This window comes from Osmerus eperlanus, chromosome 21 (genome assembly GCF_963692335.1).
Source record: "Osmerus eperlanus chromosome 21, fOsmEpe2.1, whole genome shotgun sequence".
Lineage (NCBI taxonomy): Eukaryota > Metazoa > Chordata > Actinopteri > Osmeriformes > Osmeridae > Osmerus > Osmerus eperlanus.
The window spans coordinates 6260113-6273298 of NC_085038.1; the positions used below are offsets into that span (position 1 = coordinate 6260113).

Consider the following 13186-nt stretch of genomic DNA (forward strand, 5'->3'; position numbering starts at 1 on the left):
GTTACCATAAACATTCCCTTGGACAGAATCCCAGCTCGGTCCCTTACTTCTGTCTCGGTGTCTGTTTCACATTCGCATTTTTCGTCAAATCACAATAACACACGCAGAGTGCTCCAATTAGGCAGGATGAACAACCCTTTTTTTCGTGGCTCTCCAGTGATTAAGCCTGGTGATTAGTACACATGTAGGTGGTGATTATAAATTAGGGAGGAGGGGGTTGGAGGGAAGAGTGAGAGGGTGGGGGGGTTGCTTGTGCATGCAAGAAGATGGGAGATAACCTTCCGCAACAAACCGACTGGTACAATACATCAGCCTACAGCAGAGCCAGCCTCATTAAGGTATTGTCTTTATTGACTTTAAGTTGGAGTCCTTTGAGTCTAGAACTCCAAAGCTCAGCACTTGTATTTGACCTGGAGATATGAAAACAAGGAGGCCACTAACCAATGAAATGGGCAGATGCATTCTTTTTTCTTCTTCAAAGTCAAAAGAAAACAAAATGCCAAAAGGTGATACACACGCTGGTGCAATGAGTCGACCAGAAAACTGTACCTACAGACTGCCCAGTCTGAACAGCTGAACCAGCCCCGTGATCCACATCCAAATCAACATGACTTCCTGGAAGCCTTTCAAATGTCACAGAGCATCGGCCGAGGGGAGCACGGTCCGCAGAGCTGGAGAGCCGGCCAGCGCTGACAGCCGTGTGAGAGGAGGCTGCACGGCAGCACGTGTGGAGAGGCCCTCTGCATACGTAATGCCTGTCCACGCTGTAGCAGCAGCACGTCGACGCGTGGACCCGTCTCTGGCCTTCCACAGCGCTCTGATGCATGTGGCTCGTATTTAACCGACAGCCGCGCTGTACCCTCTGATTATTGGTTTCTGTTGCACCTGCCTATGCCTGCGGCGGGGGCGGGGGGAGGGGGCAGTGGCAGCCAATGTCTGTCTGGTTCCTGATGGGCTGGCAGACGCTGGCTGCGTCAAAACTGGGCTGTGTGTGTGTTTGACTCTCCTCTTCCACCAAGGAAACCCCCCCAAAACAGGGAGCGCAAAACAACCCATGGCGGCAGGTTATTAATCTCTGCTGTGCTCTGAGTGGAAGCCCAGAGATCGCTAATGCGAATGCATCTATTTCACGACTTCTCATTCTCACCGGCACCGCGCCCTCTCCTGTGAGAGCTCAGGCTGTGTGAGGCAGGGGCAGGCATCATGACCCTCATCACTAGCACTGTTCCTGTGACTGGCAGTTCACTCTTCACAAATACTAGGTTCTTCCACAGATGAAGGGGGAGTGGGGGTAACCAGCTCATGCTGAACGAATTGAACGAGTGCTCTCACCGTGCAATGGTTCGTACTTCAACTCGTAATTAGGAGCAGCTGAACTGAGAGGAAAATTCCATGCACATAAAAATGGGCCAAGTGCTATAAAGTTGTCTGCTTTTCTAACAGATTTGCATCTGAGGCTCTTTGCAGGCTGGGAGTTGGGCAGGCACCATATCAGACCCAGAGGCAAATTGACTGTCATTCTCCATCTCTTTTGGTGTAGTGCTGTGGTGACGTGGGAGGAGGGGGCTGGGGGGAGGGGGACGGTGGGGGGGCAGTTAGGGGCACTTTGATGAGCGAAAAGATTCTGCAGATCTAGAAGAATGTTTCATCTTCCTGGAGCTGAGGTTCATCTCAGGGCAGTGTGTTCCAAGTCCTGTCACTGCTGAGCACTTAAAACCAGAGAAATAAAATAGTTCCTCTCCTTTTGCCTCACTTTGTGTCTCTGTTCAGGGTCCAGGGCTAAGGATAAGTCTATGAGCTAGATCTGGGTCTAGAGGTAGGGCTAGGGCTGGATCTAACACTAGGAAAGGGAATGGGTCTGTCTAGATCTAGGTCTGGGTCTGGAGCTGGGGATAGGTCTGGTACTAGGGCTGGGGCATGGACTAGAAATATGTCTGGGGTTGTGACTGGGGCTGCCTGGGTGACTCTGCAATGAGCACAGCACGGACATTCATCACTGCCATGCCGAGCCTGGGGGATAATGTATTCCTTCGTGGACCAAGCAGCGGTGCACACATTACTCATCTTTATATGGAGTGAGAAGGGGAAGCAGAAAGGGGGAGAGGGGGGGTCATGTGAATTTTCCATTGGTTTCAGCATTTTCAAGTGTTAGTGGGAGGGATGGAGATGACAGTTAATGACCATACCGGGCAGAGTGGGCCCCCCTCCCCTCTCCCCCCACCACCCATCCCCAGACAGGATGGAACTCGTCACCCTTCCTGTTCAATAGAATGCTGTGACACAATGGCCACAGCCACCGGCAGGGACTCTCAGGTCTCTGTGTGGCTCTGGGCCAAGCAGGGGACCTGTCAGATGGAAACACAGCAACTGGAGAAAGAGACCGTGTTGCTGAGCTTAACGTCAAAAATATTCATTAGCATTTCTACTGTACTGTACACGGTTCTGCTGCACACACTATAACATGCTTATCCATGCTGTCAATTTCAAGAAGAGAGAGAATTAATTAGAATAAATCTAAACGAGCATTTCAAATAATGCCCTGGCTCTCATTCCAAAGATATAATTAAATTGGGAAAACTATTTTTCACATATTTTACAACTTTCTCAACGTGTTTCCTAAGGGCACACAAGGGGTTTCAATAGATTTCCTTTAAAAACTTTCAAAAGAAAGGGTGTTTTCCGAGAGTGTGCCGTTTTATTTCTCCAAGCACGGAGTGAGCAGGATTTGGAGGAGACCTCCGCAGTGCTGAGGGAAGGTTCGGCCTGCAGCACACACACTCTGTGGCACAGGTAGATCCTTGGAGGGGGGGGGGGAGGCATTCATCCACACTGCAGATGTTCAAACAGTCAGTGTGTATCGATCCTCCATGCACACTGGCGTAGACCACAGCAGGGTCTGGCACGGGGAAATCAACAGTGCTTAAAGAAGAGGGTTTATCCCCCCCGTCAGAGCGCCTACAGTATCGTGAGTCTCAGAAGTGTGTGAACACATGGAAGTGTATGCGTAGAGAGGAGGTACCGTAGTGTTCCTTCTAGAGCTAATGATAGACTGATGACACATACAAGGTGAAAATGAGAGAAATACAGACCCAAAAATGTATTTTAAACTAGGAAGTTGTTAGATTCACACATCCTGTTACATGGTTGAAAATAAGGTGTTTCAGTTCCTGAAAGAAGGAAGAACAATCAAATAGGTATACAGTGTATCCAGTATTATTTGTGAAATAATTTGCATACCCCTTCAATAACACAGGGCCAGAGGAAGGCAATCTGGATTTGTACAACATCATGGAGGAAAATACCTGGATGAAGCCCAATGGGTTACAAGGGGATGAAATGTCTGCACATTTTAATAAAAGACTTCTATTCTTTGTAGTGCGATCCAAAAATGTCACTGCTTGTTCTGGACCTTGGTTCTAATCCCCACAAGACAAAATGATGATGCCCTCACACTTTTCTCTGGGCCTTTTTTCTACTCTCTGTGCCCCGGCCTCGATAGTTACTCTTTAAAGTAATTTTGCTATTTGGTTAATACCATGCACAAGAACAAGCTGTTAATATAGCAAAAACGTGACAAAGAGATTTTGACAGAGTTACATGAACACATTTCCACTGTCAAAACAACATGGGTTAGTGTTCATGCTTCACCGAGCGATGACAGAAACAAAGGGGAAACATGACTGTTTAATAGTTTCTCTGAGGAGGCGAGAGGGGAGACATGCAGAGTTCCATTTGAACATCGTTCAGTTTGCAGGTGAGGGGTGGAGGGAGGTTTCTAGGAGGTGGTGTGCCTCGTTCCCATTTAGAGGTGCCCTTTCACATGGGATAAGTCCCTCTGAATCACTCCAAATCATCTAGGTCTCCAAAGAGGAAAGAGGTTGATCAAAAATGAAGAGCCCAAGGTATGCATTGGTCTGCACTTCAAGGGGTATAAAAAAGAGGGAGTGGAACAAAAAAGAAATCATTGCGAGTTGTCTTTTGTCATGCACGAGAATCAGGCTTTTCTTTTGTCAAAAAGGAAAAAAAGACAGAAAAATACCTTCTTCTTCTCCACCGTCATTATTGTGGAAATCTGCACGTTGACGGTTTGAGTTGGCTCCTACGGTTGACAACAGGAGAAAAGTAGAGGGGGATAAGGGGAAACAGATTTCAAAAAACAGTAACTGTGATCGAAAATGATAAAAAATGCATTAAAAACTTGGGGTTGTGTTGGAGAGGGGGGAAAAAATATTCTAGTAAGTGAGTAGTCTCACCAATACTTGGTGTGATAAAATGTCTTTTTCTAGCCACAACCCATGAGCACCTCCATAAACACAGCCATATATAGTAATGGATGGAACAATACTTTACTAAGGGATATGGATCCTGGTCATTGTCACACACACCAGTATTTCACATCATGAGAGGACATTGACTCAGCCAAACGGGTGGCTATCAACAATAGAACAATCAATAGTTTACATGCAGAGAGAACACATGGAACAACCAGGCATATCTGAATATATGAAGTATCTAAAATGGTATATTTCACTTCCCACTTAAACAGAAAGTGGCCTTTGTACCAGATGAAAAGATTATCCTCATGATGTAAAGGCTTAAGCCAGGGCTTCTCTCAATGTCATTTGATTGGGGTCTCGCAATAGTATTATCATTACGAGCTCATTCTTTTACATGATTAGCCTTCTGCTGGTCTGACAAAAACCCAGTTGTTGCTAGTCAAAGCCCACCTATCTCATAATCAGATTTAATGAATCAAGAAAGTTGACCCTTATGCCCCAGGACAATCATTATCATCAGTAACACTGCAAGTGTTGGATGAAAAGTCTGCAGAACAAGACTGTTTAAGCAAGAATTTCCCAGCCACTGTGATATCCAATATGCATTCTATCACACAGGCTATTGTTTTCCCTTTCAATGAAGCAAATGTAAATGTATGTTGCCATTGTGCTTGTCTGGTATATCTCTGATGCTAGTCCACAAGCTGGCTGGTACAGTACATCATTGGGAATATTCCTTGGCACACATAGTTTAGAAGGCAGGGGTTGAATGGACACACAATTATGGCCTGCTCAACAGTGAGGGACCCCAAGCTGTACAAACAAAGGAAAGTGGTGTGTCAGTTTAACGCACCAAGGCATAAAGTCCTACATCTGTCCGACACACAAATAGACACTCAAACACACTCAAACACACACATAGGCAATACACAGTAACCTTTTAGATGGGAACAACACAACCAACATCCTGACAGTTAAAATGAAGAATTCACCTACATAATACAGGGCTTTAACTGGCCCTGTTAACCTCAAGGCTACTCTCAAATCCACTGAAACAACAGGCAGTTACGCACACTGTACTGGAAGTAGTAGTCTGGAACTAGCTCTACTGTTGATTCATATTGTGTGCTTTATCTCTCTCTCTCTCTCTCTCTCTCTCTCTCTCTCTCTCTCTCTCTCTCTCTCTCTCTGTCTCTCTCTCTCTTTCTCTCATCCTCTATAACACGGCTGACTGCAATACCATCAGACTGATGCCGAACTCTGGATCTGACAAGATGAAAGACTCTGGTGTCACTGTTTGACTGGAGTTACTATTGCCTTTGAAAAGCAGAGGGGAAACTGAGAGCCAGCGGTCTAACCAAGGTCCGCGTTGACACGTTCATGTAGCGTCTCTTGACCTGGCCCTGAGACATTTCTCCTTGCCTCTCCATGCATATGACTGGCTGTCAAAAACACAGACTTTTCAGAAAAGGACTGGCAACTTATCGCTCCGGCACTTTTGAGATGCCATTGGCAGTTCACTTACACTGAAAGTGATGTCCAAAGAATACAGGTCTTACACAAGCACTGCAATTATTCCTCAAGATGCTACTTGGGAAAGGTGAAAATAAACAACTGTCACACAGGCACTGAACCAATTTTTTTTTTTTCTGTTCGTAAAAGTTTTTAATAGAAAAGTCATGGATTTAGGAGTTTTTCAGCTTAGTTGGTTTACATCTTACAAATAGGGTACCAACATACAGTTCTCAAGTCACATGACAAGTGAGGACAGCTATCAATACCAGCAATCCCCTTGTAGATCATTATTATTATAAACATGTAACAGCCAAGTGCTTGTCAAATGATCCAATGAATTGCACTTTGTGCAGAAATATAAAGGGGTTATTATCTGTAGTTGGGGATGATGAGGGATTTAAAGGTAGTGCTGTTTTGTATTTTGTTCTAATAGTTGAGAGAATACATGTGGAAAATATGAATGATTAGAAATAGAGACTGGGCCAGAGAAGTATTGTCATCTCAACTAGACAGCCCCAGGATGCTACCTATTCACTCAGATGACTTCACAGTGAAGCTGGTTACCACCTTTCTTCACAGTCAGCAGGATTGCAGAGACAGATAAAACCAGCTCTGGTTCTGGCAACAGCAGTAATATTCACATATTCACGCACTCATACGCACATGCACACATACACACATACATGCACACATACACACTGCAGCCTTGTGTTCACAGACACACCTAAAGACGAAGAGGCTCAAACAACACACAATAGCAACATCTAACACCCTACGCACAAGCCACCTCAGCCCTGGCATTCATGACCACAATCCTAAAGGGGTACAACTGAACTTCATATTAGGACTGTATCGGGGTAGTAGATTTTCTTTTCTGCTTAAATCAGACTACAATGAAAGCACTCTCCTAATCTGTCACCCCACTTGAGGAGCAAAACTATAAATCCCTCTCTGATCCTCTGCTTGCCGGATATTTCCACATTACACTGGATTTGAAAAGACCAATTCTGAGGGCATGTAAGGATGATGGGCAGAATGGCAAAAAGAAAAAGAGTGTCAGAGAGAAAGAGAGAGAGAGATAGAGAGAGAGAGATAGAGAGAGAGAGATAGAGAGAGAGAGATAGAGAGAGAGAGAGAGAGAGAGAGAGAGAGAGAGAGAGAGAGAGAGAGAGAGATAGAGAGAGGGGGAAGTGAGACAGATAGATATACTGAGACAGAGGGAGAAAGAGAAAGAGGGAGGCCTATTGACCAAACCATGTCATAGCTTGAAGTAAAACATATAAATACAATTAAAATGTTCTTATACGTAACTTATGTAAATGTGGAATCTGAGACTAGTTTCCATGGATAAGCACGAAGAATGGATTGAACTTGACTTGCCTATTCACTATTGTCCTTAACATATTGTTGTTTTCAAAGAAATAAGCTTTTCTTTGCTTATTTTCCTCGTTTGAAAAAGGAGGGGAAGAAAATTGCTATTTTGGTTTTAAGGACTACAGTAGCCTGCTGTGTCTTTTGTATGATTATTTACCTAAACATAAAATGACAGATAAACTACAATTGTAAATAGAAAAACTATTAACTGTTAGAGGTCCCATCATCCACTTTGAATTCAGCTGCAACTGTGAATTCAAAAGAAAAGAAAAATAAAGCAAATCCATTGTCCTCCATGATAAATATTTGCCCTGAGGAGATCTCTAAATTTGGTAGAATAACACGTATCTGAGCATTCTGAGATTTTCAGATAAACTCCCTTCAGTGTTCTTAAACCAAACATGTTCTCAAAAGACTTATTTTAGCAAAGAGAGAGTTCAACTTCTGTCAGAAGCACAGGTGAACCCTCAAAGAGTGTGTTGTTACTCCTAAAACAGCGCCTTAGGGCAGACCAACCCACTTTACCAATTGTTTCCTTTTTCGTTATCATTCTCTGATAGTAGGCCAAGGCTGATAAGTGCAGTTCATTTGTGGTCCTGTATGTGTCAAGTCAAATAAAGTCATGGGTGTTCACTCAAATGGCACCTTTGCAGTGCAGCAAATGCACAGGGAGAAAGCCTAACCACTCTGGAGAACACTATCAAAAGCCTCTCGCACAAAGAAACAGAAAATACCATATTTTTACTATAGTGTACCTGATAGTCCACATTTACTTCAAACTCTGACCTTCAGTCATAAATCTAGGTGGCCTTTAGAAGTTATGCTCTTTGAGCAGCTGTACTGTAACTCGCCTTGACAAAGTGATACACCGAGACCAAGCCTGAGTGCTTGAGAACAGGCCTGCAAATCATGCGGAAAAAAAACAAATGCACTGATCAGGTAAAAGCCATGGTTAACAAAGGGTGACATACCATCCTCAGTGGGGACATAGATGTTTAGGTAAAGGCAGTCTTCGTTTTGGTCCTGCACGTAGTTTACCACTGTATCCAAGTTGGCGGTGAACCACACAGGCAGCATATCATTGAGTAAAGACCGGTCCTCCAGGAACTGAGGACAGACAGGAGCAAATTGGGTAGCATTCCTGATTCCGGGCCAGGACGTGGGCGGCTCGGGAGGCTGGAAGCGTCTCTCCCCTGTGGGAGCTAAGGCATAGGGGATTCCCAGGTACTGCTCCACGGGCCCAAGGATGTCATTGGGTAGAGATTGCTTTAAACCCCGCAGCTTCCCGTAATTCGTGATGACAACAGGGTGTTGCTGGGCCTGAGCCACGGCCAGCCACACAGACGCAAGACCAACCCAGAAGAGCAGAGGCTTGACCCTGGCCATCCCGTAGGCCAAGGCGGAAGACATCCATGAGGCAGCTCCTGGCCTAGACATGCTCCTGCTGCGGTCGGCCACGCAGGATGTTGCGGTTATGATCCTCTCCCCCGACCCTGCAGCCCAGATGAACCCCTCCTCCTCCTCAAGCCGCCACGTACAGATGACAGACAGGGCCCCAGCCAATTAGAGCAGCTTTCTCAGTGCCCCCCATCCTAAGAGAATAAGTGGGAATTGTGGTTGATCTTTGTTGTTCCCACCAACCTCTGACACAGAGCTGGTCCTACTTGATTGGATATCCTGCAGGAAAGACAAAAACACAGAGTAAACATCAGTTAATCCCCTGTAAACTATCAAGTTTGAATCCGTATTTAGTCTGTTTCTGGGCACCGATTAAAATTGAAGTCCTAATTCACAAAAGGTGCAAGAAATTGTGTGTACTTCACCAGAAATAGCACCCAATGTTTGTGTTTGTTCATGTGAAAATCAAAGGATTTCACTAACACGCATATTACAAACTTTAGGGAGCAGACAGCACCATTTAACTTGTCTAACATACCCTACCATAACCATAATAACCATATCATAACATACCCAAAGACAAAAGGGTTTGCACACACAAACACCACAATTGTGCAAATGTTTGTTTATGCATAATTTATAATTGAGTATTTGAAATTTAGATGTCAAGTAGGCACATCTAATTAGGATCATGTTAACAATTTTCAACATGGTGTATCTACTGTAACTCTCCTTTTGGCAGAGAGAGATGGCACTCGATAGTGTTCAGAGTTCAGTGATGATCTGAGAGGGTAACTGAAGGGTAAAGTGTGAAGCAACAGTGATGCTCTATGGAACAGAGCCTGATTGAAAGGATCTCCAATAGAACCAATGTGCCCTCTATAAAATTCACCTTAACAGTGGTCTAACAGGACAAAGCCAGCACACTGTAACCAAACAAAATTGAAAAGTGTGTGCATGCGTGGTAATGTGTGAACGTGTGTGAGCATGTGTGTGAATGTGTTTGTAAGTTGGCATTACGGTTCTGAAGTGTTCTAAGATTCAATGACACTCTTCAGTACAACTGTCCCAATTTTACCGTCAGAAACATTTACCTCATTTGACAATTTTGAGTCAATCTGACTTTGCCCAATGCTACGGTACCATCCTGTACAAACAAAGTCGTTACTAGAAAAGCATTAACAAATGTTTTTTGCTTTTACAAAACAATTGCAAATGATCAAGAAGCAGTATCAATAAATGGCTAGTAAATACGAAATATGAAACAGAGTATGAGGTTAGTGAGGTAAAGTATGATGGCTACCTGATAGTTAATGTAAGTCTATTCTACAAGAAGGGCATTACAACAGCAATTATAAAGGATATATAATAGATTGATGATGCATTATTTAATATATAAGATTGAACTTTTAGGAACCGGCTCTTGCATCAAACCAGATGGCCCTTTTCTTGCAACAGATCATTCAATTTCCCTAGGAGCCTGCGCCATTCCGCGCAGTCAGACTTGGGAGGACGGTGAATGGTTGGAGGAATCTCATGCCTGGCTGGTCAAATCAGAGATGTTAATTAATTACCTTCTCACTTGACAAGTGTTGCATGCGTGACACTAAAAGTGTTGGGTGCCTCATATGAAATCGCATGCCTATGACAAAAAGCCTTAAGCACTGTATCTAAACTCAATGAATAGGAGATGGATAGACAGCAGCTGATATGGTTGAGTGTACTCAAAATGGAGGGAGAAGAGCACTTGCCTTGACAACACAATCAGGTAAACTCGACAGATAGACATGCACCCATACGTGAAAAGTGATGAGGTGGTATATATCCAGGCAGATCACATTGAAACATTGCATTCTATCCTGTATGTTCTTCTTTCCAGTAACATGGAGCAAGGATCGGAGAGATGTGGAGATGAGAGATTGTGGGGTACTATTCTCCGTCTCGGAAAGATTATAAGAGATAAGGCTTAAGAATTTCAATGAAGGCTGCATAAATCATTTGCATTTTAATTGTCATAAAAGATCTGGTTGAGGGAGCTCTTTCCTGCTATGTAAAGTCAGTGGAACACACCTCGGTCTCTTAAGTCTACAGACAAACAGTGGGATAGAACATTGAAAACACCAGCCTGAACTTAGCATGACCTTCACATGATCCACAGACCGTGTGTGCTTTCTACACATAGGACTTTACTTTATCTTAACTGGATTTCCAAGACAGTCATAAAGACAAGAGCGAGAAAGATCAACCATAGACTTGGAAGAGGCCCTTGACAGCCTGTAGAGAAGTATTCATTATAAGGTGGCAATGTTCACACAAAGATAACGTCAATGAATGACACTGCAGACTGCTGAAATGGTGTGTGGGGGTGGGGGGGGTGGGGCTTAGATTGACATTGAAAGAAACATTTGAAAAGAAATCAGATAAAAGACACAGCAGCATTATAAGAACTTTAGATCACAACAGGTACAGGCTTTTGTAAACTAATCCTCAGGGCCGGTGTTCACAGTGTGACATATTAATGGATGACTTTCTCCCGATTTCTTACTCACTACAGCACTTGCAGTGCAATTTAACCTTTTGTTGTTCCTTATACAAGTGTGTTCAATGTTTTTCAGCACAAACGGCAGATGGATTGACATTACTATCATCAGCCTCACAATCCAACACCAAGCAAATAAATAATTTAAAATTAAGATTCTTGTGCTCTATTTGTAAGTATGTGGTATGGGATCTGATGTCCAGCACAATTGGGATAAATGCAATATGCTATATGGAGTATTGAAAGTGAAGCCGAATGTTTGTTTTGCAATCTGAGGACAATGTTTGTAATATTCTAGGATGCAGTAGTGCGATTTTTTGTTTATCATGACAAAGTTGTGCCAACTATTTATCATTAGATGCGTGCTGCTGAATTTTAATTTATCTTCTGAGGTTGTCTACGTATACACGGTTTCAGAATTCATAAAATCATCACCTAACATGTCAAAACGACTCTGTGCCACTATGCTTGGAAACAGCGTAATACCGACATTTGGATGAAAGATGCCTTGCAAGCTAGCGTCATGGTACCATTAAAAAGCATAGACATAGCCATAACTGCAACATCACATATTACGCGTCAAAATCTGAATTTTATATCACTAAATCATTTCACTTCATAAATATTCCAACATACGATGTGCGTCTACTTTCCTAAAAAGGCATTTCAGATATATAGAGTACCATCTTGTGGCTTGCTGCTGAATTCGTTGGCAAAGTGCGTAGATGAAGCTGCAGTCTACGTTGTACCCCAAACCTCACGAAAGGTATCGGTATGTTTGCAAACATGCCTTTATATTTCAGTACGATAACATTACAGTGATTGTATATAGTCTGCAGCTTCAGCTACAGATATTTGAAGTTTGACAGTCCACCCAGTAGACGAGGCTACCCTTGCTGGTCGTAAAGTTGGTCTGGACTGTTGCTTCAGTTAGACAATTACAATGGTTTCGTGGCAATTAAGGGATTTCATTTCATCGGTCAGCAACAGCAATGAATCATTGTATGGTGGAAATATTTAAGATGCGTAAAGCCACTAGCTTTAGGCGACTGATATGACATGTCATTTTCACGTTGTCTTTTTTTTCGCGACCATTCAAACGCTTGCCTTTTCGATGGAGTTCAAACACTGCACACCTACTTTACGTGAACAAACACATAGCCTAGTTATTTATAGTGCGCAAACATTGACCAATAGGCTACCAAATGGCTTGTCATGTTAAGTTATATATTTACTGGATATAGATAAACAAGATGCCGAAAACAGATTGTGAACGCACTTTACCAAATTCCCATTGCAACTGTAGCCTAATGCTTCACTAAAATGTCTGCAGCGCGCGTCCGGACAAGACATCTAACGGGAGTGTCGCCAGTTAACTGGCAGGAAAATGATTCATATGCTCCATACCTACTTGGTTTGAGAGAATAAAAAAACATTATAATAAGAAAGACTCACCGTTTTCTGTATGTACACTCAATGAATCGTTCCTTTAGTCCCGACTTTGATCTAGTAAACCACCACCACACGTACGGAAATATTAAAACTCCATGTAGGCTTCTGTACAGAAAATCCCAATGTAGCGCAGTCCAGATAAAAGAAGCCAAACTCAAGTCCTGTGTTTGGAAAACGGATGCAGTTCATCAGTTGTTAATGATGGTAGGTTTTAGCACTACACAGCAAGGTAAGTGAGGAATCGGAGAGGCACGGTAAATTGTGTTGAATCTAATTGCCTTCATAGGGAGAAAGCAAGAGGGAGCGGGCACTGAACACGAGATTAGGAATAAACCCTGCTTGCACCAGTAGATTCTCTCTCCCTCTCTCCCTCTCTCTCTCTCTCTCTCTCTCTCTCTCTCTCTCTCTCCTCTCTCTCTCTCTCTCTCTCTCTCTCTCTCTCTCTCTCTCTCTCTCTCTCTCTCTCTCTCTCTCTCTCTCTCTATCTCTCTCTCACTCTCACTCTCTCCTCTCACTCACTCTCTCCTCTCTCTCTCCCTCTCCAGCTTGCTATTGGACTAGGCTGAGTGAAATTTACAAAGCCTGCAGCCAATGGATTGCCGCATTCTCTCCATCACCCTTAACCAGCTGC

The 13186-nt window shown here is 43.5% G+C and overlaps 1 protein-coding gene across 2 annotated transcripts in view; it reads right to left on the reverse strand.

Annotated features, from left to right (window-relative positions):
- nlgn4xa (neuroligin 4 X-linked a) overlaps nucleotides 1–12902 on the reverse strand; it is a 36760-nt gene extending 23858 nt beyond the window's left edge. Inside the window, exons 1-3 of one of the 2 annotated variants that reach the window (XM_062447180.1) lie at nucleotides 12559–12902; nucleotides 8138–8843; nucleotides 4040–4099 (exon numbers count right to left, since the gene is read on the reverse strand). In XM_062447180.1, the coding sequence (XP_062303164.1) occupies nucleotides 4040–4099; nucleotides 8138–8603 (526 nt within the window). In that variant the 5' untranslated portion in view covers nucleotides 8604–8843; nucleotides 12559–12902. The remainder of the gene's footprint in view (nucleotides 1–4039; nucleotides 4100–8137; nucleotides 8844–12558) is intronic. The other variant, XM_062447181.1, reaches the window with a different exon arrangement.
- Nucleotides 12903–13186: the final 284 nt, after the last annotated feature.